Source organism: Phytophthora cinnamomi (genome assembly GCF_018691715.1).
Source record: "Phytophthora cinnamomi strain GKB4 chromosome Unknown Contig117, whole genome shotgun sequence".
In the NCBI taxonomy this organism is placed as follows: Eukaryota; Oomycota; class Peronosporomycetes; order Peronosporales; family Peronosporaceae; genus Phytophthora; species Phytophthora cinnamomi.
Window position 1 is genome coordinate 821628 of NW_027151050.1, and position 23342 is coordinate 844969.

The 23342-nt window shown below is 57.8% G+C and overlaps 12 protein-coding genes across 13 annotated transcripts; 6 read left to right on the forward strand and 6 right to left on the reverse strand.

Annotated features, from left to right (window-relative positions):
* Positions 1–881: 881 nt before the first annotated feature.
* IUM83_10506 (putative GPI anchor protein) lies at positions 882–2165 on the forward strand (the record flags this gene model as incomplete). The annotated part of the gene is made up of 1 exon (XM_067935017.1): positions 882–2165. The coding sequence occupies one exon, from the start codon at positions 882–884 to the stop codon at positions 2163–2165; it is 1284 nt and encodes a 427-aa protein (XP_067781465.1).
* A 140-nt stretch (positions 2166–2305) lies between these two features.
* On the reverse strand, positions 2306–3757 carry IUM83_10507 (Deoxycytidylate deaminase; the record flags this gene model as incomplete). Its single annotated transcript, XM_067935018.1, has 7 exons — positions 2306–2414; positions 2488–2534; positions 2608–2658; positions 2744–2809; positions 2883–3009; positions 3105–3129; positions 3214–3757. The coding sequence occupies 7 exons, from the start codon at positions 3755–3757 to the stop codon at positions 2306–2308; spliced, it is 969 nt and encodes a 322-aa protein (XP_067781466.1).
* Positions 3758–5661: 1904 nt separating this feature from the next.
* Positions 5662–6158, reverse strand: IUM83_10508 (putative metalloprotease family M20D; the record flags this gene model as incomplete). The annotated part of the gene is made up of 2 exons (XM_067935019.1): positions 5662–5701; positions 5755–6158. The coding sequence occupies 2 exons, from the start codon at positions 6156–6158 to the stop codon at positions 5662–5664; spliced, it is 444 nt and encodes a 147-aa protein (XP_067781393.1).
* A 708-nt stretch (positions 6159–6866) lies between these two features.
* IUM83_10509 (aspartate carbamoyltransferase) lies at positions 6867–8036 on the forward strand (the record flags this gene model as incomplete). The annotated part of the gene is made up of 4 exons (XM_067935020.1): positions 6867–6961; positions 7022–7097; positions 7169–7735; positions 7806–8036. The coding sequence occupies 4 exons, from the start codon at positions 6867–6869 to the stop codon at positions 8034–8036; spliced, it is 969 nt and encodes a 322-aa protein (XP_067781394.1).
* Positions 8037–8182: 146 nt separating this feature from the next.
* IUM83_10510 (e3 ubiquitin-protein ligase topors-like) lies at positions 8183–9061 on the reverse strand (the record flags this gene model as incomplete). Its single annotated transcript, XM_067935021.1, has 1 exon — positions 8183–9061. The coding sequence occupies one exon, from the start codon at positions 9059–9061 to the stop codon at positions 8183–8185; it is 879 nt and encodes a 292-aa protein (XP_067781363.1).
* Positions 9062–9277: 216 nt separating this feature from the next.
* On the forward strand, positions 9278–11938 carry IUM83_10511 (putative DEAD/DEAH box RNA helicase; the record flags this gene model as incomplete). The annotated part of the gene is made up of 1 exon (XM_067935022.1): positions 9278–11938. The coding sequence occupies one exon, from the start codon at positions 9278–9280 to the stop codon at positions 11936–11938; it is 2661 nt and encodes an 886-aa protein (XP_067781362.1).
* Positions 11939–12049: 111 nt separating this feature from the next.
* IUM83_10512 (Short chain dehydrogenase) lies at positions 12050–13357 on the reverse strand (the record flags this gene model as incomplete). The annotated part of the gene is made up of 1 exon (XM_067935023.1): positions 12050–13357. The coding sequence occupies one exon, from the start codon at positions 13355–13357 to the stop codon at positions 12050–12052; it is 1308 nt and encodes a 435-aa protein (XP_067781364.1).
* A 173-nt stretch (positions 13358–13530) lies between these two features.
* On the forward strand, positions 13531–18049 carry IUM83_10513 (camk protein kinase; the record flags this gene model as incomplete). The annotated part of the gene is made up of 5 exons (XM_067935024.1): positions 13531–14567; positions 15639–17434; positions 17494–17609; positions 17667–17908; positions 17971–18049. 5 exons carry the CDS (start codon positions 13531–13533, stop codon positions 18047–18049), a joined length of 3270 nt encoding a protein of 1089 aa, XP_067781461.1.
* A 166-nt stretch (positions 18050–18215) lies between these two features.
* IUM83_10514 (Short chain dehydrogenase) lies at positions 18216–18914 on the reverse strand (the record flags this gene model as incomplete). Its single annotated transcript, XM_067935025.1, has 1 exon — positions 18216–18914. The coding sequence occupies one exon, from the start codon at positions 18912–18914 to the stop codon at positions 18216–18218; it is 699 nt and encodes a 232-aa protein (XP_067781462.1).
* On the forward strand, positions 18490–18846 carry IUM83_10515 (uncharacterized protein; the record flags this gene model as incomplete). The annotated part of the gene is made up of 1 exon (XM_067935026.1): positions 18490–18846. The coding sequence occupies one exon, from the start codon at positions 18490–18492 to the stop codon at positions 18844–18846; it is 357 nt and encodes a 118-aa protein (XP_067781365.1).
* A 188-nt stretch (positions 18915–19102) lies between the features above and the next one.
* On the forward strand, positions 19103–20096 carry IUM83_10516 (Stromal cell-derived factor 2 precursor; the record flags this gene model as incomplete). Its single annotated transcript, XM_067935027.1, has 2 exons — positions 19103–19394; positions 19483–20096. The coding sequence occupies 2 exons, from the start codon at positions 19103–19105 to the stop codon at positions 20094–20096; spliced, it is 906 nt and encodes a 301-aa protein (XP_067781517.1).
* A 180-nt stretch (positions 20097–20276) lies between these two features.
* IUM83_10517 (Ubiquitin-associated/translation elongation factor EF1B, N-terminal, eukaryote) lies at positions 20277–23222 on the reverse strand (the record flags this gene model as incomplete). 2 transcript variants are annotated; one of them, XM_067935029.1, is made up of 7 exons in its annotated part: positions 20277–20426; positions 20562–20714; positions 20791–21170; positions 21250–21338; positions 22717–22763; positions 22838–22923; positions 23045–23222. In XM_067935029.1, the coding sequence occupies 7 exons, from the start codon at positions 23220–23222 to the stop codon at positions 20277–20279; spliced, it is 1083 nt and encodes a 360-aa protein (XP_067781377.1). The 2 variants fall into 2 exon arrangements, with proteins under 2 accessions (XP_067781377.1, XP_067781378.1); XM_067935028.1 differs by having other exon boundaries at positions 20277–20714.
* Positions 23223–23342: the final 120 nt, after the last annotated feature.

Genomic DNA, 23342 nt, shown 5'->3' on the forward strand with positions numbered 1-23342 from the left:
GGCTGTATCTCTCGGTGTGAGAGGTCAGCTCAACATACACCCGAGATCCAGGGCTCCGGTGGCTCAAACCTCGCGGGGATGCTGGCAAATCAGTGCGTTGGCGTGCTCGAATCGCCAGAATGTCCCAAGCTGGCGCTGCGCCTCGCGCCAGCGCTCCCATTCCTGACGCAGCTCTCTCCGATGCAGTCAGCCAGCAAACTCAAGGATCACAACCTTGTCATACGGTTTACGGTTGCCCCCGGGGATAGCCTCCGTCTGAGATTCGAGCACCCGTCCGTCGTGACGATGCCCTCGCCGTTGATTCTGACCATGCAGCATAGAACCCTGCCGAGAGCGGACTGCACACTGCAACGCACCGCCGCAGCCGTCCCCTCGCGCGGGCGGAAAATGTAGCCATGCAGCCTCGGTGTCCACACGCGCGGAGAGAGACGGATCCGGTAGCCGGTTTTCTGTCTTCCGAGAGGACAAATCCCTTTCAGTGTCCGCGGTTGTCTAGTCGCGCCCCATACTGTACATGTATGTAGTACACAAAGGACCAGATGCATGCCCGCCTTTGCACGCGGCCAGCACATGGTCTCGGACAGCGCAAGTGCATGTTACATGTACCTTTGTTCCCCCCCCTCACTTGGCTGCTCTATCGACTGGCGGCACGGACTGCACGTCTTGCTTGTCTGTTCGTGCTCACCTCTGCACATTCGCCCAAGCCCTATGCCTGGGTTCCTCAGCCCGCCTTCTTCTGGTTCTTATCCAGTCTTTTGATACGCTTGAGGGGCAAGTTGCGGAGCCCAGCCTTTCCCGCTGTCTCACTCGACAATTTGCTTCGCGTGCCGCAAGCAGATACAGTACTGTGCCGCCCTGCCCCACCCTGCTAACTGAGCACCATGAAGGTGTATGGCATGTTCTTGATGGCCGCGGCCATGGCAAGCGCCGTGTCGGCTGGCGCCGGCAAGCTCTGCGATATGGACCCTGCCCCCGCCGTCACCCCAGCCCCCCTGCCGGCGACGGAGGCTCCCGCCTCTCCGGCGACGGAGGCTCCCGCCTCTCCGGCGACTGAGGCCCCTGCAACTGAGGCCCCTGTGGCCCAGACCACCGAAGCTCCGTCCACGGAGACGGAGGCGCCCGTGACGCAGGATGACACTACTCAGCAGCAGCAGCAGCAGAGCAGCACCTCCGCTGCCGGCTCGGACGCCACGCAGCAGTCGACCACGCAGCAGTCGACCATCGCCGGCGGCGAGCAGACCACGGCTGGCACGGTCTCCAGCGCGTACTCGTACACGGGCGCCAACTGCGGCGGCCCCGGATCGTACGACCAGGTGACCAACATCGCGTCGTGCTCCAAGTCGACGGTGACCACGTCGAGCCCCGTGTCGCCCTTCGACACGGGCGTCACGGTCGCGTTCCGCGGCCCGATGACCATCCACAACATCGCCGTGTTCGACGGCACCAACGGCACGTGGTGCAAGGTCTCGGACTACGAGAACGGCGGCGCCGCCACCAACATGGTGTTCCTCAACAACGAGAACGTGGACTACACGGGCGCCGGCTCGCCCGAGGGCTTCTGCAAGGCCGACGGCACGGGCGTCGCCAAGCAGTCCACGCCCTTCGGCGGCACCCTGGCGTCGGCCTCGAACCCGGGCAAGTCGATCCTGGCCTCGGAAAACACGGGCGCGGAGGTGCACATCATGACTGACAAGCAGTGTGGAGTCGACGCCCAGTGCGAGGGCGCGTATGACACGGATGGTACGGCCTTCCAGGGCTGGACCGGCGGCAAGAAGATCTTCCTGACCAAGGTGACCATGGCCGAGGGCGGAACTCCCAACGTGCCCGCCGTGTGGATGCTACCCGACCAGGTGACCCACTCGGGCCAGTACGGCTGCAACTGCCGTGGCACGGGCCCCGCCGGAGGCTGCGGTGAGCTCGACATTGCCGAAGTGCTGGAGAAGGACACGAGCTACGTGGCTACGCACTACTACTTCTACGACGGCAAGTACAACCCTGGCAACGACCAGTTCGCCAAGCGCCCCACGGACGGCCCCGCCACGTACGTGACCATCATCGACCAGGACTACGGTGTCAAGGTCCTTGCCCTTGGCGCGGACGACTTCGACTTCAGCTGCGGCACCATCTCCAGCGACGTTGTGTCGCAGTGGGAGGCCGCTGAGTAAGCTGATGGAGGGCAATGCTTTGTATATAGCCAACCCCGTTCTAGTTCCCCGACTGTAGGGTGGATGGCAATATATTTTTGACGTCGAACTCTTTAGCTCCCTTTTCCTGCATTGTTTCCCGTCGGTTGAGAGCTGATCCTCTATTGAACGGAGGTGAAGTCGATGACAACCTTCGAGAGCTGGAGCTTGTGCTGCGTGTATTCCACACCGGCCATGTCCAAGAGCCGGCGTGATGCCACGAACTTCCAACTGGCAGGTGAGTCAGCAAACACGGTTAGAGATCGTACTTTATCTCCGACTTCATCACTTCAAGTTCACGTACTCGTGATTGTACTTGTCGGAGCAGTAAACGACGCGCGAGATGCCGCTCTGAATACACACAACGATTCCAAGCACAGTTAGACATCCAGAGGTGACAATCTACACAGACCAGTGCGTTTACCTGGATAATAAGCTTGGCGCATTCATTGCAAGGGAAAAGCGCCACGTAAATCTGTACAGTACGCACGAGTCGAGGAATGTTAGATAGGGGATGAACGAATGAGCACGCACCGAGCCAAATTTGCAAGTGCTTGTACCGTGCATCCTTTCACGTCGGTGGAGTTCTTATTCAGGATTGCGTTCATTTCTGCGTGACAGACATACTACAACACACCCACCTCCAAACATTATCATCCGACCAAACCAGAAGACAACACCAGTCACAAGCAGCCTTACCGGGTACTTCGTGTCAAGCGGCGAGTTGGTCTTGCTCTCGCGGGCCCAGGGTAAGTCATCGTCGCCACATCCATTCGGGAACCCGTTGTATCCGATACCGACGATCTTGCGTTCGGGGCTCACAATGCTATGGCAAACAAACAACCCACCAGATAGCCATCAGCATCAACGTCAGTCCCGAGTCGCGACTCTGACAGCAAGCAGCAGCACAGTCATATCTACCAAGCTCCAACTTGAGTCGACGGGTCTGCCGTGAATAAAAAACAAAACAAAAACTAATGTCAGCTCACCCTTCCACTTCAACTCAAAGCCACCAAATACCCCATCCAACCTTTTGAGCGCATTGCACTGAGGAAGGCCACGCTCATGAAGTAGTCGTCCCAGGACAAATAGTCCGACCGTTTCTGCACCGCCGACTTCAGCTTGGTTGCGTCTTCAGCAGTCACCGTAGCCGACGTATTCTTCTCTTCCTCCCCACTCGACTCCGAAATGGCTTCGTTGCTATCCAGAGCTGCTCCATTGGCCTCTCCATCACTGTCGCCCATCTTCGTATCCACTGATACTGCCACCTCCGCCTTCACCTCGCCGTTTTTCTTGGCCATCGTAGACTTGACACTGTTGGCCACTGCAGGAACGGGGCTCGGATGCGCCTCGCGCGTGGCGGCCACCACCCAATCCGAGTGCTTGACCAGCACATGCTGCACCAGGTTGGTGTAGCCGTGCTTGAGCCTCTGGGTGCGCGTCTTGCCGCACTTGCAGCGGAACAAGGTGGGCGGGTCCGCGTCCTCCTCGATGCCCCCAGTGGACGGCGCGCGGTCCACCTCCGTGTAGAACAGCTCCATCATCTGCCGTCCGCTGAGCTTCCGGTCCGCCATGGTGCTCTTTTGTTTGCTCGACGCCAGCAATATATTGTGCGGTCACCCATTATTGTCGGATTTCAGCCAATCGTGGAAAGGGAGGGGGCTTCAGGGATAAAAAGGGTCCATTTAAAGTGTCCACCAGCGTCCACATGTGGACTTACAAGGTTACGTTGATCAGGATGCGCTCCATGGCCACCTGGAACGCCTGCAGCTCCTCGGCGTTATACAGTTCGCAGTTGAAGCGGGATTGCAGGATGCCTAGGAACAGGCGGATGCCGACAGGGATGGCCTTGTCGTTGAAGTCGAAGTGATTCGAGTGCAGCGCGCGCGTCTTCTCGGCGTCGCCAGGCTCCTTCGTGCCCAGGAAAAAGTAACAGCCCTTGCGCTCCTGCAGGAAGTACGAGAAGTCCTCGGCAGCCATGAGCGGCAAACCCTCCTCGCTCACGAACAGACCCATGTCCATGGCGACCTGCTGCACGTTGCGAGTCTCTACCGGAGGGTTGATCACAGGGGCATAGCCGTCCAGGAAGTGCACGCTGGCCGTGGCGCCGTAAGCTGCGCATGTTGAGTGAACCAGTGTGGCCACACGGCTCTTGATCTTTTCAGCAATTTGAAGATCGAAGTCGCGAATGGTTCCGGCGAGATACGCGCTGGACGGAATCACGTTGTTGGCATCGCCACCGCGGAACTGCGTGACAGACACAACAGCCGTGTCCATCGGTGACAGTGAGCGACTGACAACGGATTGCAGAGCCTGCACCACGGCCGAGCCAGCTAGAATCGGGTCCACACACTGCTGTGGAGCGGAGCCGTGGCCTCCAATACCGTGAATGTCGATGGAGAATTCCACTTCGTGCGCCATGACAGCTCCAGGACGAACGTGAATGCTATTCAGTGGGAAAGGAGCATTGTGCAACCCGTAAATCTCGTCGACATCCGTGAGGGCACCGTCCTCAATCATCTTCATAGCTCCACCGGGGCCCTCCTCAGCAGGCTGGAACACGAAACGCACGAAAGTATCCTCGGGCAGCAAGTGTGCATTACGCACCACCATAGCACAGAGTCCCAGTACCATGGCCATGTGACCATCATGGCCGCACATGTGCGCTGCAGCAGTAGAGATCTGGAATTCACTGTCATCGTCATCGCCTGCGGCACCGGGAACAGGTGGGGCACCAACCGTCGTTGTGGTAATAGTCGACGGGGGAGGAAGTATGGTGGCCGGGGTGCCCATGTTTTCAAAGGGGGCCACATTACAGGTCGACACAGCGCCATTGTTGTCAGATGGAGCCTGTGGCTCCTCCTCTTCACCCTCCTTAGCCTTCTGCGGCGAGGAAGTCTGGTGAGTCGAGGTTTTCCGCTTCTTGCGCTTGCGGAGCTCCTTCCGCCCCTTCTTCTGCGTGGAGCAGTAGGGCAAGTGCTCGTTCAGCTCTTCAATCGGTAGCGCATCCATATCCGCCCGGAAAGCGATCACAGGCAGCTTGCGCTTGTCCGATGGAGCAATGGTAGCGTTTTCGTAGCAGACGTCCACGACAAGCCCCGTGAGCGCCATCTCGCGGATGTTCTTCCCCGGGATATGCAGCGCCTGCTCGCAGAACCGCCTGATAAACGTCTGCGTGCGCACTTCCTGGTACCCTGTCTCCGGGTACCTGTGAAACGCGCGCCGGACATCGCGCAGCATGCGCGAAAAGCCGATCCAGTCCACCTCATCCGCAGCATTGGCGGCTTCAGCAGCGACCGCCGCGGCGTCCTCCGCGCTAATCGACCCCTCCACAGCCGCCTGGTCAGCCGCCGCGACTGACGCGGCCAATGCCGCATCCAGCGCATTGGCGGAGTCGTGCAGCCCTTTGCCCTGCGTGAACCGCCTGAGGAAGGGCGTGAGCTTGCCGAGCATGGAGTTCAGCCCGTGCTTCCACGGGTCATCGGGCGGGTACAGGCTCCTGTAGCTGTTGAACACGGCTGCCGCAGCAGCCCCAGGCGCGCCACCGGCCGCCGCCATCTTGCTGTTGTACGCGGCCGCCGCCTTGGCCGTCGCGTCGTCCAGGCGCGCGCTCTTGCCGCGCAGCCGCAGGTCGCGGAACTCGGCGGGCGTGTCGTAGTAGCGCTTGAGCACCTCGTCCTTCTTCAGCAGCAGCTTACGGATGGCTGCCTCGCTCACGCCGAACTTCTCGGCCAGCTGGCGCTTGGAGATCTTGCTGTTCTCGGCCATGTGGATGATCTCCACGCGCTGCTTGTCGTTCAGGCGCTTGCCAGAGCCCTGCTTGGTGCGCTTGGGCGTCGAGTCCGGGTCGTCATGCTCGTGCTCGTGCTCGTGGTCCACATCGTGCTCGTGCTCCTGCCCGAGGTGCTGGTCATGCTCGTGCTCCTGCCCGAGGTGCTGGTCATGCTCGTGCTCGTGCTGGTCGTGGTCGCTCATGGCGGTCGGCGGAGCTTGAAGCGGCAGGGGCGGGAGCTAAAGTGCGCTGCGTGGTGTCCACTAGAGTGGCGTACTTAGGAGGAGAGATACGGCAGTTCATGCGTTGCGGGGCGAGGATTGGCGGAAATGGGACGCGCATAGGTTCGCAGGGAAAAAACGAGTAATTGGCTATTCTCAGAAATGAAATTCAAAGACTATGTAACTTTTGATATCGTAATTGTCATCTAATGGTACTGAAACGAAAGACCAAAGCTAGGTTCCCTCCCTTGCGAAACAGTGCTGACAAAGGCCCACGTTGCGAGGCAATGCTCTCACACCGCGAGTCTCACAGGGTTGGTGGGTACTTGGCAAGATCTCGAGACGGCAGGTATATATATGGCAGCTACCTTCTCGACATCACGGCACGAAAGTCCGATGCGTCAAGCGCTGCCATCGCGTGCTTCGACGTAAGAAGCTGCCGGCAAGCGAACCGACAGACCTTTACTAAGATAGGCAAGATGCCACGCAAGCACCCGCCGCCTTCCTCCTGAAAATCTCGCTTCACACGAAAAAAACAATTCGCTGGACACCATATAGTACCAACCTTTGTCCAGAATGTCAAAGATCGGGTACCAAAAAAAAAGCGGCGCGCGACGCGCGACTCGTCTACTCGTGACTGGGATCAGTGGCGAAGCGGCGTCGGCGAGCAGAGACTTCGATACGGCAGCGATGGCGGCGCGCAAGTTGGACGGCAAGACGGTGGTGGGCTCCTGGCAGGGCGAGAACATCCTGTCCATCGCGCAGTTCGACAAGGAGAGCGCGCAGTAAGTCTGTACCCTCCCAGTCGTCAGTCAATGGCGGCTCACCCACCCTCTGTGCCGCAGACGCGTGCTCAACGTGGCCGACGAGATGAGAGCCATGGTCAAGACGCAGGGCGCGAGCGACCTGCTCAAGGGCAAGGTAAACACTGCACTGCCGCTCTGGTGGCTGCTCTGGTGGCTCTTCTGACCTGCTGCTGCTCTTGCTGCTAGCTGCTGGCCAACGTGTTCATGGAGCCGTCCACGCGCACGAGCAGCTCGTTCCAGGCGGCCATGAAGCGGCTCGGCGGCCTCGTGGTGTGCGTCAACGAGACGTCATCCAGCAGCCAGAAGGGCGAGACGCTCCACGACACCATCCGCTGCCTCGAGTGCTACGCCGACGTGGTGGTGCTTCGCCACCCCATCAAGGGCAGCGCGCTGGTGGCTGCTGAGGCGACCAAGAAGCCCGTGCTGAACGCCGGCGACGGCGTCGGCGAGCACCCGACCCAGGCCATGCTGGACCTCTACACGATCCACAGCGAGCTCGGCGACCTCGAGAACCTTAAGGGCAAGGTCGTCACCATGGTCGGCGACCTCAAGTACGGCCGCACGGTGCACTCGCTGTCCAGGCTGCTGGCAATGTACGGCACCACCTTCAACTACGTGTCGCCCGAGAGCTTGAAGATGCCGCGCTACGTGTTCGACGAGCTGGCCGCCCAGGGCATTGAGCAGAACGAGACGACGGACCTCGAGTCGGTGATTAACCAGACGGACGTGCTCTACGTCACCCGCGTGCAAAAGGTGAGTCCTCGAATGTATGTGGCGGTTGTGGAGTTGGGCATGAAGCTGACGCTTCGTCGATGCTTTATAGGAGCGCTTTGAGTCGGAGGCGGACTACAACGCCGTCAAGGACAGCTTCCGCATCACGCTGGACACCATCAAGGACGCCAAGTCGAAGATGATCATCATGCACCCACTCCCGCGCGTTGGCGAAATTGCTGAAGAGGTTGACAACGACCCGCGCGCTGCCTACTTCCGCCAGATGGAGAACGGCATGTACGTACGCATGGCCCTGCTCGCTCTCGTCCTGGGCAAGGCATAAAACCTCTCAAGGTGAAGACCGACAGAAGCAGGCCAACAATATGTACGCCGCCTGTAGATCATTCTCCCTTTCAATTGGATGTACATGGAACTCAATGACCCGATCGCATCCTTTTTACACTTATCTTGACTGGGGTGGCCCAGAAATTATCCACCGCAGCACAGCGCATTTGTACACTCCGCAGCATTTTCACAGCGGTACTCCACTGCGGCATCATAGGCCTGCACGTTCAACCGCGAGCCCAAAAAGTATGCCAGTTCCCTCACAAAATGCTCCGCGTCTTCATACAGAAACGGCGCGAGCGCTTGCTGCAGCTCGTCGTAGCATTTCCTGGCCCCACGCTGTGCGATCTTGTTGAGGCAGCACTGGATGATAGCCAGCAGCACGGTAAGGTCGATCTCCCGTCCGATACAAGCCCGCAGCTCTCTCTCGAGCCACGCCTCGTACTCGCCCTTCACCTTGTGCATCTTTGGGAACGAATGCGACGCCTTCACCTCGGCCCCAGCTACCCGGACGAGTCTCATGTGGCGCCGATACACCAGCGAGCGGCGTCGGAGTCGCTGCCTGTCGCTGTCGCTCCTGCTCCTGCTCTGCTGGTCCTGTATCTGCCGCCCCTGGAAGCGGAACACCTCGAAGTCCGTCTCGCTGCGCACATTGGCGTACACCTCGTGGAACGGGGTCTTGCACAGCGGACAGGTGGGCGGATCCACGCCGTGCAGCGCCAAGCTGTGCACCCACGTGCTGAGGCACTCGAAGCAGTACACGTGGTAGCAGCCCGTGAGCATCACGGGCTCCGCCAGCGTCTGCAGGCAGATCGGGCAGGCGTCGCCCAGCACGGCCAGGTCGGCGGCGCGCGTGTGGTCGTCCTCCTGTGCGTCGTCCACCTGGCCGCTGGAGGACGCAGGCGGCGCCACTGCGTCTTGCGCGTCTGGAGAAGTCAGCACCGCGGCGTCGTCGCCTCTGGCGGCCCAGTCGCCCTCGTCCTGAGCCGCCGCCTCCGGATCCGCGCGGTTCCCGAGCGACATGATCGCTATTCGACGAGAAACTTGAACTGAGTATGGCTCAGCTCAAGCTGAAATGGTGTGGCGTACGTAAATTTAGTTTGGGAAAACGAGCCAATGGGTGTGCGAGATGGAGATGCATTTTAGACCAATGACAAGCCGCTGTGGCTGGTGGCTGCCTTCCAATGCTTTTGAAGGTCAAGGGACACTTGACGTCCAGCAGTGGAGCGCATTGCAGCGATGGCGGGCGACGACCTGCTCAAGAAGGGCAAGAAGAAGGGTGCGGCGGGCGGCGCCGATGGCGGCACGACCCACGGCAAGAGCAGCGGCAAGGGCGCGGGCGTGGGCGGCTTCCAGCACTTGGGGTTGAGTCCGCAGGTGTTCCGCGGCGTCATGGCCATGGGCTACAAGGTGCCCACGCCCATCCAGCGCAAGTCGCTGCCCATCGTGCTGTCGGGCAAGGACTGCGTGGCCATGGCGCGCACGGGATCCGGCAAGACGGCCGCCTTCCTCATCCCCATGGTGGAGAAGCTCAAGGAGCACTCGACCAAGATCGGCGTGCGCGCCGTGGTGCTGTCCCCCACGCGCGAGCTGGCGGTGCAGACGCTGCGCTTCGCCAAGCAGCTGTCCAAGTTCACGTCGCTCAAGATGGCGCTGATCGTCGGCGGAGAAGGCATGGACCAGCAGTTCGAGGCCATCGCCGCCAACCCGGACGTGCTGGTGGCCACGCCCGGCCGCCTCATGCACCACCTGCAGGAGATCCCGGACTTCAACCTCAAGGCCGTGGAGTACGTGGTGTTCGATGAGGCCGACCGCATCTTCGAGATGGGGTTCGCCGAGCAACTGCAGGAGATTCTGAAGAACATGCCCACCAGTCGACAGACGCTGCTGTTCTCGGCCACGCTGCCCAAGGCGCTGGTGCAGTTCGCACGCGCCGGGCTGAGCGACCCGGAGCTCATCCGTCTCGACGTGGAGAACAAGATCTCGGAGAACCTCAAGATGGCGTTCTTCACGGTCAGGTCGCTGGACAAGCCAGCGCTGTTCCTGTACATGGTGCGCGAGTTCCTGCCCAAGGGCGACCAAACCATTGTGTTTGCGGCGACGCGTCACCACGTGGAGTTTTTGCATGCGCTGCTGGCGGCGAACCACATTGAGGCCTCGTGCGCCTACGGTGACATGGACCAAGCCTCGCGTAAGATCAACCTGGGCAAGTTCCGTGCCAAGAAGACCAACCTGCTAATTGTGACGGATGTGGCTGCTCGTGGTATTGATATCCCGCTGCTTAACAACGTGCTGAACTACTCGTTCCCGCCGACGGCTAAGCTGTTCGTGCATCGCGTCGGTCGTGCAGCCCGTGCTGGCCGCAGCGGTACGGCCTTCAGCTTCGTGGACCCGGATGAAACACCTTTCATGGTGGACTTGCACCTGTACATTGGACGCCGTCTCGAGGACTCGTCGCCAGAGGAAAGCTCGGGCACGAAGCCGTACTCTCTGAGCGAAATGCGCGTGGAGGACGTTCACTACGGCTGCTTCCCGAATGAATTGATTGATCAAGAGAACGAGGCTATCCAGGAGATGGTGCGCAGCCACCCGCAGGTTTCACCGCTGGTGAAGGTCTGTGATAACGCTTACAAGGCGTACGCACGCACTCGCGCTGATCCCTCCAAGCTGTCCATTCGTCGTGGTAAGGAACTTGCCGTGAAGAAGGTGCACCCGCTTTTCCAGAAGGAGTATGTTCTGGACAAGTCGAAGGCCGACAAGGCTGCATACATTGATTCGCTCCAGACATTCCGCCCTCCGCAGACGATTTTTGAGATTGCTGCGGGCGCTCACTCTTCGGCGAAGCGTTCGTCGCCAGGTGTACAGATGATGGTCAAGAAGCGCAAGTTGCACGAAAAAATTATCGCGACTGAGACGACGAAGGCAGCGGACAAGGCCAAGGCCAAGCAGGAGGCAGCTGCGCTTAACGCCGCGGCAGATAAAGAGGAAGCTGCTGATGCTGCTGATGAGGGTTTGACGGGTACCAAGAAGCAGAAGGTGGACGCTGGCGATGACAAGGAGGTTGCGGACGAAGAGGCTGCCCCTGCCCCGAAGAAAAAGACGTTCTTCCTGTCGAAGCATGAGCGCAAGCAGCTCAAGAAACGTGTTGCTGCCGGCGAGAAGGAGGAAGATGTCATGAAGGAGTTGGCAGCGGCCAAGGAGCAGGAAGAGAGCAGCACTAGTGGCAAGGATCAGGAAGACGGCGAAGGCGCTTCAACGTTCAAGGATGATGAAAACTACATCGGCTACATGAAGGACGGTGACTACACCACTGAGGGTTTCCTGGCCAAGAACGCAGACGGTGGTAAGGTGAACGCGTTCGCCGAGGCACGACTGGAGGAGGCCATCCTGGATGTGAACCCGGATGAGGCCATCGAAATGAACAAGAAGCGACGCATTTTGCACTGGGACGTCCGCAAGAAGAAATTCGTCAAGACTACTGCTGGCGAGCTCACGAGCCAGGGTACGCTCAAGCGACGCAATGAGAGCGGTGTCAGCGTCCGCAAGAAACAACAAGTAGGTGAGGTGTACCGCAAGTGGCAGCAGAAGCAGCACAAGCGTGTGGCAGGCGGCGGTGTTGAGATGGACGACGACGACGACGCTGGCGGCCGCAAGCTGGACTACCGCAATGGCAGGAAGCCGCGCGGTGGTGCTGTCATGGCTAAGCGCAGTAGCGTGAACAAGTTCGCCAAGGACGAGTTGATGAGCGAGGGCAAGATCCGCAAGGAGGAGAAGCGCAAGGCTCGCTCGCGTGGTGTGAAGGTTACCTCGGGCGTGAAGTCAAAGCGTGGCAAGGGTAACATCAAGGGCAAGAGCCACGGTGCTCCTACCAGAAGCAAAGCCATCATTAAGAAGCGGTAAGCTTACGATAATCGTGGCTTTTGTTGATCTGTGCCAACTCCATTCAACGGGTTCGTACGTGGCGGCGCCAAGTAATAATATAGACGACTTGCTTTCACTTAGACGAGCAGCCTACCAGACGATTCCGTCTCCGTTTCCAAAGTGGCGCAGCTGCAGAGGTTCGCCCAGTCTCGAGCGCGCAATGACCTGCGCCATGCCGGCCACGCTTTCCTCAGGCTGAACGTCAGCTGAAGCGTGCGGTACCTCCGGCTTGTCATCGATGCCCGAGTGGATCAACAAGCACCCTATCTTGTGCGGCAGCAAATCTGCCACCAGTGACTTGGTGAACATGTTCAGGGCGCTCATCGAGGCGCGAAATCCGTACGAGCCTCCCGTCACATTTTCCGAGATGCTCCCCACACGCGACGAAATGTTCGCCACGAAGGCCATGCCGCGATCACGTACAGCGAGCCGCAAGTTTTGCAGCAGCGCGCGCGACACAATGAACGGTCCCAGGGCGTTCACCTCGTACATCTTGACGCAGTCCTCGGGGGTCGTGGAGTGCATGTAGCCCTTCTTGAAGAGCCTGGCGTTGTTGACCACCAGGTCAATGGGCACGTCCTTCAGCTGCAGCGCGGTGTTGTCCACCGACAGCTTGCTGCCCGGGTCCATCTCCACGAGCTTCCAGGGCGCCGCCTCCTTGAGCTCCGCGCACGCGTTCAGATTCGGACACGCCGCGATGACGTCCCAGCCCTCCCTAATGTAGTGGTTCACGAAAGCCACGCCGGTGCTGCTGTCCGCCCCGGTGATCAGCACGGTCCTCTTGGGGCCAGTATACACCGGCACGGGGCCCTGCTGCGACTGCGTGGGCGCCGTCACAAGCCCCAGTTGCGTCGGGGTGCGGGCACGTCGCTGCGAGTTCGAGGGCTTCCGCGCACGCGGAGCCGCGGGCGCCTGCACCCGCGTGGCCACCAGGGGCCCCACCTGGATCTCTGCGTCGCCGCCCTCCCCGTCGGTTTGCATGGAGCGCGGCCGCAGCCCCATGTTGTGGCGCCGCATGAAGCTCGTGAGCCATCCGTCCGACAGCGTGAGCGTCGGCGCGTTGGGGATCTCCAGGAGGATCTCGCGCGCCCTGTCCACCAGCAGGCGGCGCGTGAGCTGCACCTGGCTCTGCACGCACTGGTCGACGTAGGCCTTGAGTGCCACGTCCAGCTCGGGGCAGGACACGCCGTGGCCCTTGCGCGTGACGCCGTGGCGCTGCTTGTCCTCGATGTCGTCGGCCGCCTTGAGCACGCGCGAGACCGTGGCGGCCGTGGGGCCCGTGGGCAGGTTGAAGGCCTCATGCGCCCACAGCGCCAGCTTGCGCGTCGACAGCGACGGGTTCTGCCGGTGCTTCTGGATCAGCTCGAACTTCTGCGCCACGGTCATCCACTGCACCATATTCGCGGGGGGAACGGTACTCGCTCGACGCGCGAAAAATTAGAAATGAGCGGCTTAAAATAGTGACGGTAGTCACTATTGTGACATTTTTGAAAAAAATGAGATCGGAAGAGATGATTGGCTGCAAGTGTAGCCATGTCCTGCGAAGCGTCACGCAAAAGCTCCATTCGGCCATGTTGAAGCGAGGTTCCTCGCGCTCTTCGCGTCGCGGTCGCCCAGCCGACAGCCTCTCGGAGCGGGATTCAGGCTCGAGGTCTCGCTCGCCGTCGCCTGCAGCGCCGCGGAGGAAGACGAGGAAGAGCAGGTCCCGGGACAGCAGTGATGATGACAAGAAGGAGAGGCTGAAGAAAGCTGGCAGGATGAAGCGAGCCCCGCTGCTGGACTATTCCATCGTGGAAGCAGTCTACAGCGCGATGGTAGGCCAGGCCCAACGACGCGCCAGCCGCCATTGGCTCCAGCAGTTCGCCAAGTACGAGGAGGCGAAGCGACCCGGCGTGATCAAAGCGGACAAGTTCACGCGGTGTCTGAGCCGAATGGGCATCGAGTTGGACAAGAGAGAACACTACGAAGCGCTGGCGGATTGCTTTAAGAGTAGTGGAGGCAGTGGCGGAGATAGCGACGGTAGTGGCAACAACAAGAGGAAGAGCACCACGCAGCTGGTCGACTACATTGCGTTCGTCGACTTCGCGTGCAATGTGCGCGACTCGGAGAAATTAAGTGAAATTGCCGATTCACTGCGCGATAGTATCTCCAAGTACGACGGGAAGAAGCAGTCGTCGACGTCGTACAACCTCGCAGCAGGTCTGGAAAAAATGGACCGACATAAGCGCGGATGGATCACCTCGACCCAATTCGAGCGAGCCTTGCTACGTGAAGATCAGGGCCCTTCGTTTCGTCTTTCTGCTTCACAAGTAAGCACCCTTGTGGACCGCTTTGAGTACGAATACGAGAAACAACAGCTCGGTATCGACTACATGCAGTTTGCGCAGTGGTTGCAACCGCTTCTTCATCTTGACGTGGAAATGGTTCATGAGCGCGTGAAATCTCTGATTAAAGACGCTGGGGAAAAGGAAGGTTGGGAGCTGGAAGAGATCTTCAGAGCTATGGACGACGATAAAAACGGCGAGATTGATGCGGTGGAGCTAAAAGAGGCTCTCTTGGAGATGGGATTACCCTTGACTGACGCACAGATTCGTTGTTTGGCTGACGAGTACGACGTCGATGGTGACGGGAAGATTCAGTACAGTGAGTTTGCCTCTTTATTTGCTCGAACCACCAAGAAACGAACGCAGATCAAGAAGAAAAAATCAGGCTTGAGCAATGGCCGCAGTGGCGACAAGAGCGATACCGGGAGCACTACGGATATGGTTGCAAAGAAGAAAAATAGGCCAAAAAGAAATGTCAGGAATTCCTTCAGTTGGGGGATCACGAAGGCGTTCGCGCGAAAGCAGGCCGCGAAAAGTGGAAGCCGTAAGGCTTCTGTAGTAAAACGTACTGGAAAGGATGTGTCTTCTCTGGAGGGAGACAGTAGTGAAGCACCGGGCAGGAAACAATCCACAAGGCATGGCAGTGGTCACGTTTCAACCTCAAGTGATGAAGAGATTGCTGTCAGACGAAAACCAAAGCGTGGGCGCAAATCCCGGAGTCAACTATCGGATTCTTCTGGTGTAGACAAACAAGCGAGTAGCTCTGCCTCAGACAACCAAGTTTCCAATGCGACGTCAAGACGCATGACGACTGCCAGGAAACGCGGAAAGTCATCCTCCACTGAGAGCGAGAAGGATGGCGAACAGAGTAAGACCGCGGCTAAACGCAAAAGTAGTGAGAAAGCCGCGGCTACGAGAAGTGAAGATGAAGGTAAGACCCGGGAAACCAGTGAATCTGAGGCTCTCAAACGCTCGACGAAGGACCGACCTGACAAATCCCGCCGGGAGAAGGTCTCTCGAGAAAAGTCCACAACGCGGGACCGGAGATTAGACTCTGGCGCTGTTCCCCGATCCCGAAGCCGCCAAAAGCTATCGCAACGAAAGTCACCGCGTCGGCGGCACCGTTCAAGGTCATATCACGGACGAAGAAACGCTAGTTCGCAACGAAAGCGTCATCCCAGCAGGTCACGATCAGTGCGGTTGCATCGAGTTGCACGTAATAACGCTGCATCCAGTAGCGATGATGGAGATAACTCTAACGCTTCAGATAACAATGGCTCGTCGTCTGGTTTGGATGTTGAGCAACTTCGCCGACGTCAACGTACCAAAGTTCATAAGGTAATACGCCGCGGCAGCTATGCTAGGAGTGCGTACGATGATAATACTGACGAGGAGCACAACGGAGGCGTCGCAAACGAATTATCAAACAATGACGACTGTGAGGGTGGAGAAGAATGGAGCCGATCTGACGACGAGTATCACAAGCACCTGAAGCGCTCTCTCAAACGTGCTTTCGATTTCTTCGACCTGGACCAGACATCCACTATTGACAAACGCGAGCTTAGCCACGTGCTGCGAGCATTGGGCCATGAGTTTACCTCAAAAGAACTGGAAGCTGAGATGGCAAATGCTGACCTGGATCGAAACGGTCAGTTAGACTTTTACGAGTTCGTGGCGTTTGTAAAGAAACAACTAGCTGAGAAGACGTATTTACTATCACAACAGCGAGAAATGGAGATCCGCCAGTCGTTTCAGTCACTCGACACTGATAAAAACGGAGCCTTAGACGAGCAAGAGTTTGAATATCTGATCTATAAAGTGCTTCAGGTGGAGCTCTCAGTCGAAGAACAGGATGCGCTGCTTGACTTTGTCGATAAGGATGCCGATGGCTTGATTAGCGAGGATGAGTTTATTGTCTTCATGAAAAAATTGGAGACGTTGCATCGGAAGTACAGCGGAAAGGGTGGGTGGAGAAAGCAAAAACAGTTCTTGGACTCGCTTGATACCACATCACAGCTGGCCTACTCGGCAATGAAGAAACTTGTTCGTGGTGCACCAATGGACCTTGATCGAAATTTGCTAATGTTTTTTGGGATCCCGTCGAATTTTCGCCCGGCGATATCATCCGCTGCTACGTGTCGTACTCTTCATGGTAATACGATGGAGCATGTGCTATCGTTTCCATCACCACAAACCATTGAGGCGCTGGCGTTGGATACCAGATTAAGTGATAAGAAGGATTCGTCGTGGTTCGCTTTGAGTCGGCTTGACACTAACAGCGACGAGTATCGGATGCTACAACAAGCAGAGGGTGTTGAAGCACAAGCGATTGTATCGCTGAAGCGGGCTGCTGGTGTACCGAAACCATTCGATACGAGAGAAGACGACGTAGTGAAGCGCTGTGTTCATGTGTGTTTGTTCCAAGAACAACAAGAAGTTTCTGGATCCAAAGGTGCTGTAGCTCGACGTCGACGAACAGCGGCTGCCAAGAACCCGAAGATTGCAAGAGCTGGTTCTGTGGTTGGGAACGTCCACGAAATCCCGGTGTACTGGCACCAAGGTGAAGAAGACGTTTGGGAGTTCTCAAAGAAATCTACGAAGCAGGACAAGTACAAGTTCCTTGTTCGTACAAATGCGGTGAACGACCACTTGTATTTGCTAGTGGAGTTCATTGTCCACCTAAAGCTAACTCCCGAAGAGGATCAATCCAACAAGCGTTCAAAACGCAGAACGGCAAGAAAGGAACAAAATGACAGCGGCGATGAGTTGGGTGCCGACGGAGGAACGAGGGAAATGGTGTGCTGCTGGTGCAAAATCCCCGTCCGTCAGCTGCTGGCCAAACGCTCGGACATTTTGCGACGAAAGGAGAAACTGTGGGGAGGCACAGCGAATGCCCCTGTCGACATCGAACAAGACGAGCTTTTGCGTCGACGAACGGGGTGGCGTGCTTTCACGAATATGTTCACAAAGCCGTCTCCTCCATTGATGGGTATTAAGAGCGTACCGGTTGATTCTCTGGCTGAAGATCTCCAACTATTCGTGCGCAAAATGCCACCAATTGTCATCGCACCGTTCGTATCACTTCCGATCTTAGCCGAGTACATGGCGCTTGTGAGAAAAACCCTCGCCCACGTCACTAGCTCATCTTCAGGTCAGGTTCATCAAGGCCAAGCCATTACCTTCACGCGTCGCTAACTTTTTGCTGCGTAGTTATGACTTGTGAGCCAGTGCTCAAGTTACTTCCGAAAATCGTGGACGACCACGTGGCGCTCTCGATCTTCCGGAAAGCATTTGATAGCGAAGTCGCAGGCATGAAGCCCGGCGAGGTACGCTTGCATTTCGTCGATGTCATTGTGTCATGTCTTACCGAATTGGTCTACCAGGAACGACAAATGAAGTTCCAGCAGCTCGTGCTGAGAATGTGGCCGTCATTTGTGCACTGGCAAGAGCATCTCCCTCCTTCACTCTTGCCTCAGGTCAAACTACCTGGTGCTGTGCAGACCTCGAAAGCGCCAGCAGGGGTCCCTCCTAAAGGCGTCACGACTACTTCCAACACCGCTGCAATCGTGAATGACCAGGTTGCCGCCCAAATGCGCCTCAACCTGCTCCAAACTACAGCTTCCGGGTACGTCGATTCTCAAATGGGCATGCACACAAATTCCTTAATATCTCCGTGATTCTTTGCAGCAAGCTGCGTCTGCAAGATGTCCGCGTGACGTCCACACCGTTTCACGTCCGCGAGGTCGCGTTTCGCCGCCTGTTGTAGCTGTATTTGCCAAACCTTCCTTCCATCAAGAGAAACCAAGACCCAACCTTAGCAGAAGTACAACGGAGGCCTTGACAGCACAGGTAGATTAGGTAACTGGAATTAATCTTGTGTGAGCCAATTCACAGAGCATGAACATCCTGCATGCCTATGACCAGCTGCAGGTCTACCACGGGAGCGCGTCGCCCTTTTCAAAGTGGAACATCTGCAATTTGTCATCCACATTAGCGCGCTCGACGATGCGCACCATGCCGGCGACGCTGTCCTCGGGCGACACGACGCCCGTGAAGTTTACGATGGCCGTGTTGACGAAGCCAGGATGCAACAACAGGCAGCCGATCTTTTCCGCCTTGAGGTCCAGCGCCAGGCTCTGCGTGACCATGTTGAGCGCGGTCTTGGACGCCCGGTAGCCGTAAGAACCCCCGGAGCCGTTGTCGGCGATGCTGCCCATGCGGGACGTGACCTGCGCCACGAACGCCTCGCCACGGGCGGCCACCGCGAGGCGCAGGTTGGGTAGGAAGGCGCGCGTCACGAGGAACGGGCCCACGGTGTTGACCTCGAACTGGCGCATCATGTCCTCCTTGGTAGTGACGTCCAGGCCGCCGCCGATGGCGATGCCGCTGTTGTTGATGAGCAGGTCCAGCGCCACGCCCTCTAGCGCCTTTGCGGCCGCCAGGATGGACTGCTCGTCGCCCGTGTCCAGCGTGACGATCTTCCAGGGCTGGAGGCACCGCAGCTCCTCGGCCGCGTCCACGTTGCGCGCGGTGGCCACGACGTTCCAGCCCTGCTTGACATAGTGCTGCGCGAAGGCCAGGCCGATGCCGCGGTTGCTGCCCGTGATGAGCACAGTCTGCTTGGTCGCCATAGTCTCAAAAGATTTTCGGTGGTCGAATGTCCACCTGCGAGCTTCTTGACCAATTCTGAAGTGACAGTGACGCGCATGCGTCCACCTAAATACAATGTGGGTCACACAACATTTACGTATCACACACCAGTAATACCTCTTCACGGATACGCTTCCACGCAAGCACAAAACTCAATTTACCTTGGAGTATGCGGACCGCCGGCCTGTTGCTGCTGATGCCGGCGCTGCTGGGCGCCGCGCTGCCCGCGAGCAAGGCCGAGTCGGCCACGTACTGCGTCAAGTGGCGCGCGACCTCCAGCTGCGACCCGCACGGCCAGCGCGAGCCGCACAACGACGCCGCGTGCTCCAAGACCATCGCCTCGGGCCTCTCGGGCTTCTGCGAGTGCGAGGGCCGCCGCCGCGTGCGCGAGGTCGGCTGCGAGCACCACGAGTTCACGTGCGAGGAAGCCTGTGCGCAGGACTCGTCCGCCGACCTCAGCTGTAAGGAGGAATTGGCGCTGCGACGCTACGGACGGGAGAATGTATCATAGCTGATGAACTGATGGATCTGACATGACGTTTGCTGCAGACCCGCAGGGCTTCGAGCACGTGACGTGCGGCAGCTCCATCAAGCTGGTGCACGAGACCAGTCGCTTCCGCCTGCACTCGCACGAGATCGCGTACGGAGGCGGCAGCAAGCAGCAGTCGGTCACGACGCACATGGCGCGCAACGACGTCAACAGCTACTGGCTGGTCAAGGAGGGGAACGGCGAGGCCGTGTGTGAGGTGGGCAAGCCCATCGAGTGTGGCGCCACCGTTCGGCTGGAGCACATGCAAACGCGGCGCAACCTGCACTCGCACATGTTCAAAGCGCCGCTGTCGTCGCAGAACCTGGAGGTCAGCGCCTTTGGCGTGGCGGGGGAGGGCGACAGGCTGGACACGTGGGTCGTCGAGTGCCAGGAGAACCAGCAGTGCTCCGCCGAGGGCCAGTGCGAGGACGATGGCCTCTGGAAGCGGGGAGAGCTCGTGCGCTTCCGCCACAGATCCACCAACCACCTGCTGTCCACCAGCTCCAAGTCGAGGTTCGACGACAGCAACTGCCCGAACTGCCCCATCAACGGCCAGCAGGAAGTGAGCGCTACCTCCTTCCGCAACGATGACACACTCTGGTTCGCTGGAGAGGGAATCTACGTGACGGAGTAAGCGAAAGGTGAATGTCAGATAAAAACAAACAAACAAACCATCGTGGGTGAGAGTAGACGGACTGTCGAGCTTCTGACAACACAGCCCTTTTAACATTAAAACGCGACGCCCCAATCCGTACTTGACGCACATTAGTTGTACTTGGTAAATAGGCCGTTATACCGTTCGGCCGCGCTTCATTTACGTGTTCGGTTCGACCACTTCAAAGCCGTCGTCGTCGAGATCAAATTTTGTCGTCTCGTCACACTCGAGGAATACCTGGGGTACACCCCCCTGGTTGGTAGGCATCTCAAACAATGCCTTGGTCAGTGCCTTCTCTTCTTCCAGTATCTTCCGCATGAAATTGCACGATATATCGGATGGGTCAGCATTCAATGACGAAATGCGCGCGCAGCACGTCATGACATCGTGGGTTCCCAACGCAGCATCCAGGCGTCCGCTTAACTCCAACATATACGACCTCACCGCTTGCTTGTACCATCGGATAGACTTACCCTCAAGTGTCAACAGTTTGGTGAGGATCTTACGAATGTAGGTCTCTCCATCGACTTGGTCAATCGTCGAGTGAAGAAACCTTTTCAAGTTCGATGCAGAAGACTCAGGACACGCTATGTAAGACTGCAACAACAATAACACCAATGTAAGTTTGTGATACCTCGAATCTGTGGAACGTCACGCCAGATGCGGTGCTTACCGATGGGAACAACGACATGAACTTCTCAGCATGTACAAGCGTTTCCATCTCAATCTTCTTGACTCGCTTTTCCTCGTCGCGCTTTGACTGCTCCGACTGAATGGAGGCTTCATTCAGGTCCCTGGTAAATTGTCTCTCTTCGATCTTCGATATGATCCAAATCATGCAAGCATCGGGATCATCACCGATTTCTCTCACGCTAGCTTCCGCATCTTCCTTCGTAAATCCCATGCCGACAAGCCGGTCAACAGTAAGACTATGCCGAGTGCGGTCAGTAGCCCCGCGACGTCGACCTTTTGCCGCACGACGAGCTGTTTTCTTGGATGGCGATTCGTCCGAGTCTGAGTCCGAGGAAAGTGCATACATGTCGAGCACTTCGTCTACAACACCAAAATAATAAAAGAACGTTCAACGATAAAAGCACTAGCAAAGAGAGCAATACAAATGCCTTGCACGTACCGTCATCCAAAATGGTATCTGCATCATCATTCGCCTGTTGCTTGTGCGCCTTCTTTGATCTTGCCTTAGCCTTCCCCTTTCCTTTGTTGCTAGTGGTCCCATTTGTTGCTTCCGGATTCCTTCGTGGCCTGCCACGTTTCTTACCTGACTTTGGCTTGGCGGCAGTAGGTGTTGAAGCTGCTGTAGGCGTTGCTGGAGCAGGTGCAGATCGCGCAATTGTAGTTGTTCTTACTTGATCTCGTGCCGGCGTTGAAGTTGTACTTCTCGCTGGCTCGGGTTGGGGCCTAGGTCCAGCTACTATCGGCGGTGGGGGCCCGCTTCTCGTTGGCACAGCTGGTTGGCTTGGCGGAACAACTGTCGGCGCTGGAGTTGTAGTCCTTCCTGGCTCGGGCAGGGGCCTTGGTGCAGTTACTGTCGGCACACTGCTGGCTGATGCCACTGGTTTCAGCATTGTTGGGACTGGAGTAACCGAGGCGATTGTCGCTGGAGAGGAGATCGAATTGACAGTTGTTGAGTTCGACGAAGATACTTGTGTGTTTGCAGCTGCTTTTCCTAGACCCCCCTCAACAGCTGCAGCTCCGTTTCGAGAAGCTGCAGTAGATGCTGCGGTCGATGAAGACGGGGTTGGTCGCAACGCTGTATTTTCCAAAGGCTTTCCCGCAGCAGATTTCATCTCAGCGGAAGTCTTTAATGGAACTGGTGAAGCCATCTTCGCAGTTACGAGAGGAGCTTGCGGTCCTGAGTTTGGCGCCGTCGCCGTAGCTGCAGGTGCAGGTGTTACCAGTGCCGGAGAATCGTTTGTCGTTACTGCTCCCGAAGACGAAGCAGTTCATCAGTCAGTCAAAAGTCTACATTCGTCAACGGTTGCTGATCAACTCACCTCGAATCGATTTACTAGCAGCAGTCCTCGGTGCCCTGATCGCTTGAACAGGACTTAGCGGTATTCTACTGCTTTCAAGGTTCCTTTTCGCTTCGGGAGCATTAATCGGAACACTCTTTGCTGCTGGTTTGGGTTCAACCTGCTTAGATGCCACAAGTGCCACCTTCTGAGCTGCTTCTTCAGGCACTGGTTTTGGTTTGGGCCCCAGGCGAAGCACTGGGGCGACTGCTTTGCTCTTCAGATGCGTATTACTTTCACCGTTAGCTACTTTCGCGTCTGCCCTCGCCACCACTTTCGTAGCCACACGCCCAGCAGCCACCGCAACTCCAGCTTCCGGATGCGATGCAGCCAACGTTTTCGCCGCAGGCTTGGCACTAAGCCTCAACACGGGTTGCACCGGCTGCTTCGGTGATGCCACCCTCGAGACAGCAAGCGCTGTCCCCGGAGCAGCAATCGCTCTGCCCGACGAAGCAGCAGAAAAACCCGTCACTGGTGTCACTGGTCGCTGTGCACTGCCACCACCACCAATGGCGCTAGGAATCGCTGCTTTGAATCCTCCGAAGGTTGCGGCTGTCGTAAACGCTGACGTCCGCGGAGACGGCGAGTTCTCAACAACCTCGAGCGTGATCTTAGCCTGAGACGGCACCAGGAATCAACACCATCAGCTTTTAGAGCAATAACCCATTACATCGAGCGGCCACTAATTACCTGCGACGCGTTGCGGAAGTGGTTGGCGACCTGCGCGACCGTGAGTCCGTTCATGGGTCGGTCGTTGATGCAGCGCACCACGTATCCTGCCACCGACAAAGCAACAACAACCGCATCCCATCTATTAGTTTACCACACCGCCACAGAGCTTGCAGCTGCCAGTCTGCACCGCGACGCGCACGAATCGAGGGCTGCAACGCCAAAAACCTTTGCGGACGCCCGCGCGGTCGGCCGGCGAGTTGGCGAAGACGCTGGAGACGACCGTGTACTTGGGCCCGAGCGCCGGACTCTTCTGCGCCAGCGACATGCCGAACGATCGCTCGCCGTCCAGCAGCGTCAACAGCACCTGGATCTGCCGACTCGCGGCTGCCATGCTGCTCGTCATGGCTAACAGCAGACCTCTTTCCAATTCATAGCGCTCCAGGTGGCGCACACCAATCCCCTCTCCTCCATCATATCCCATTCTCCACAACAGGTCACATATTGTACATTGATCACACACTAA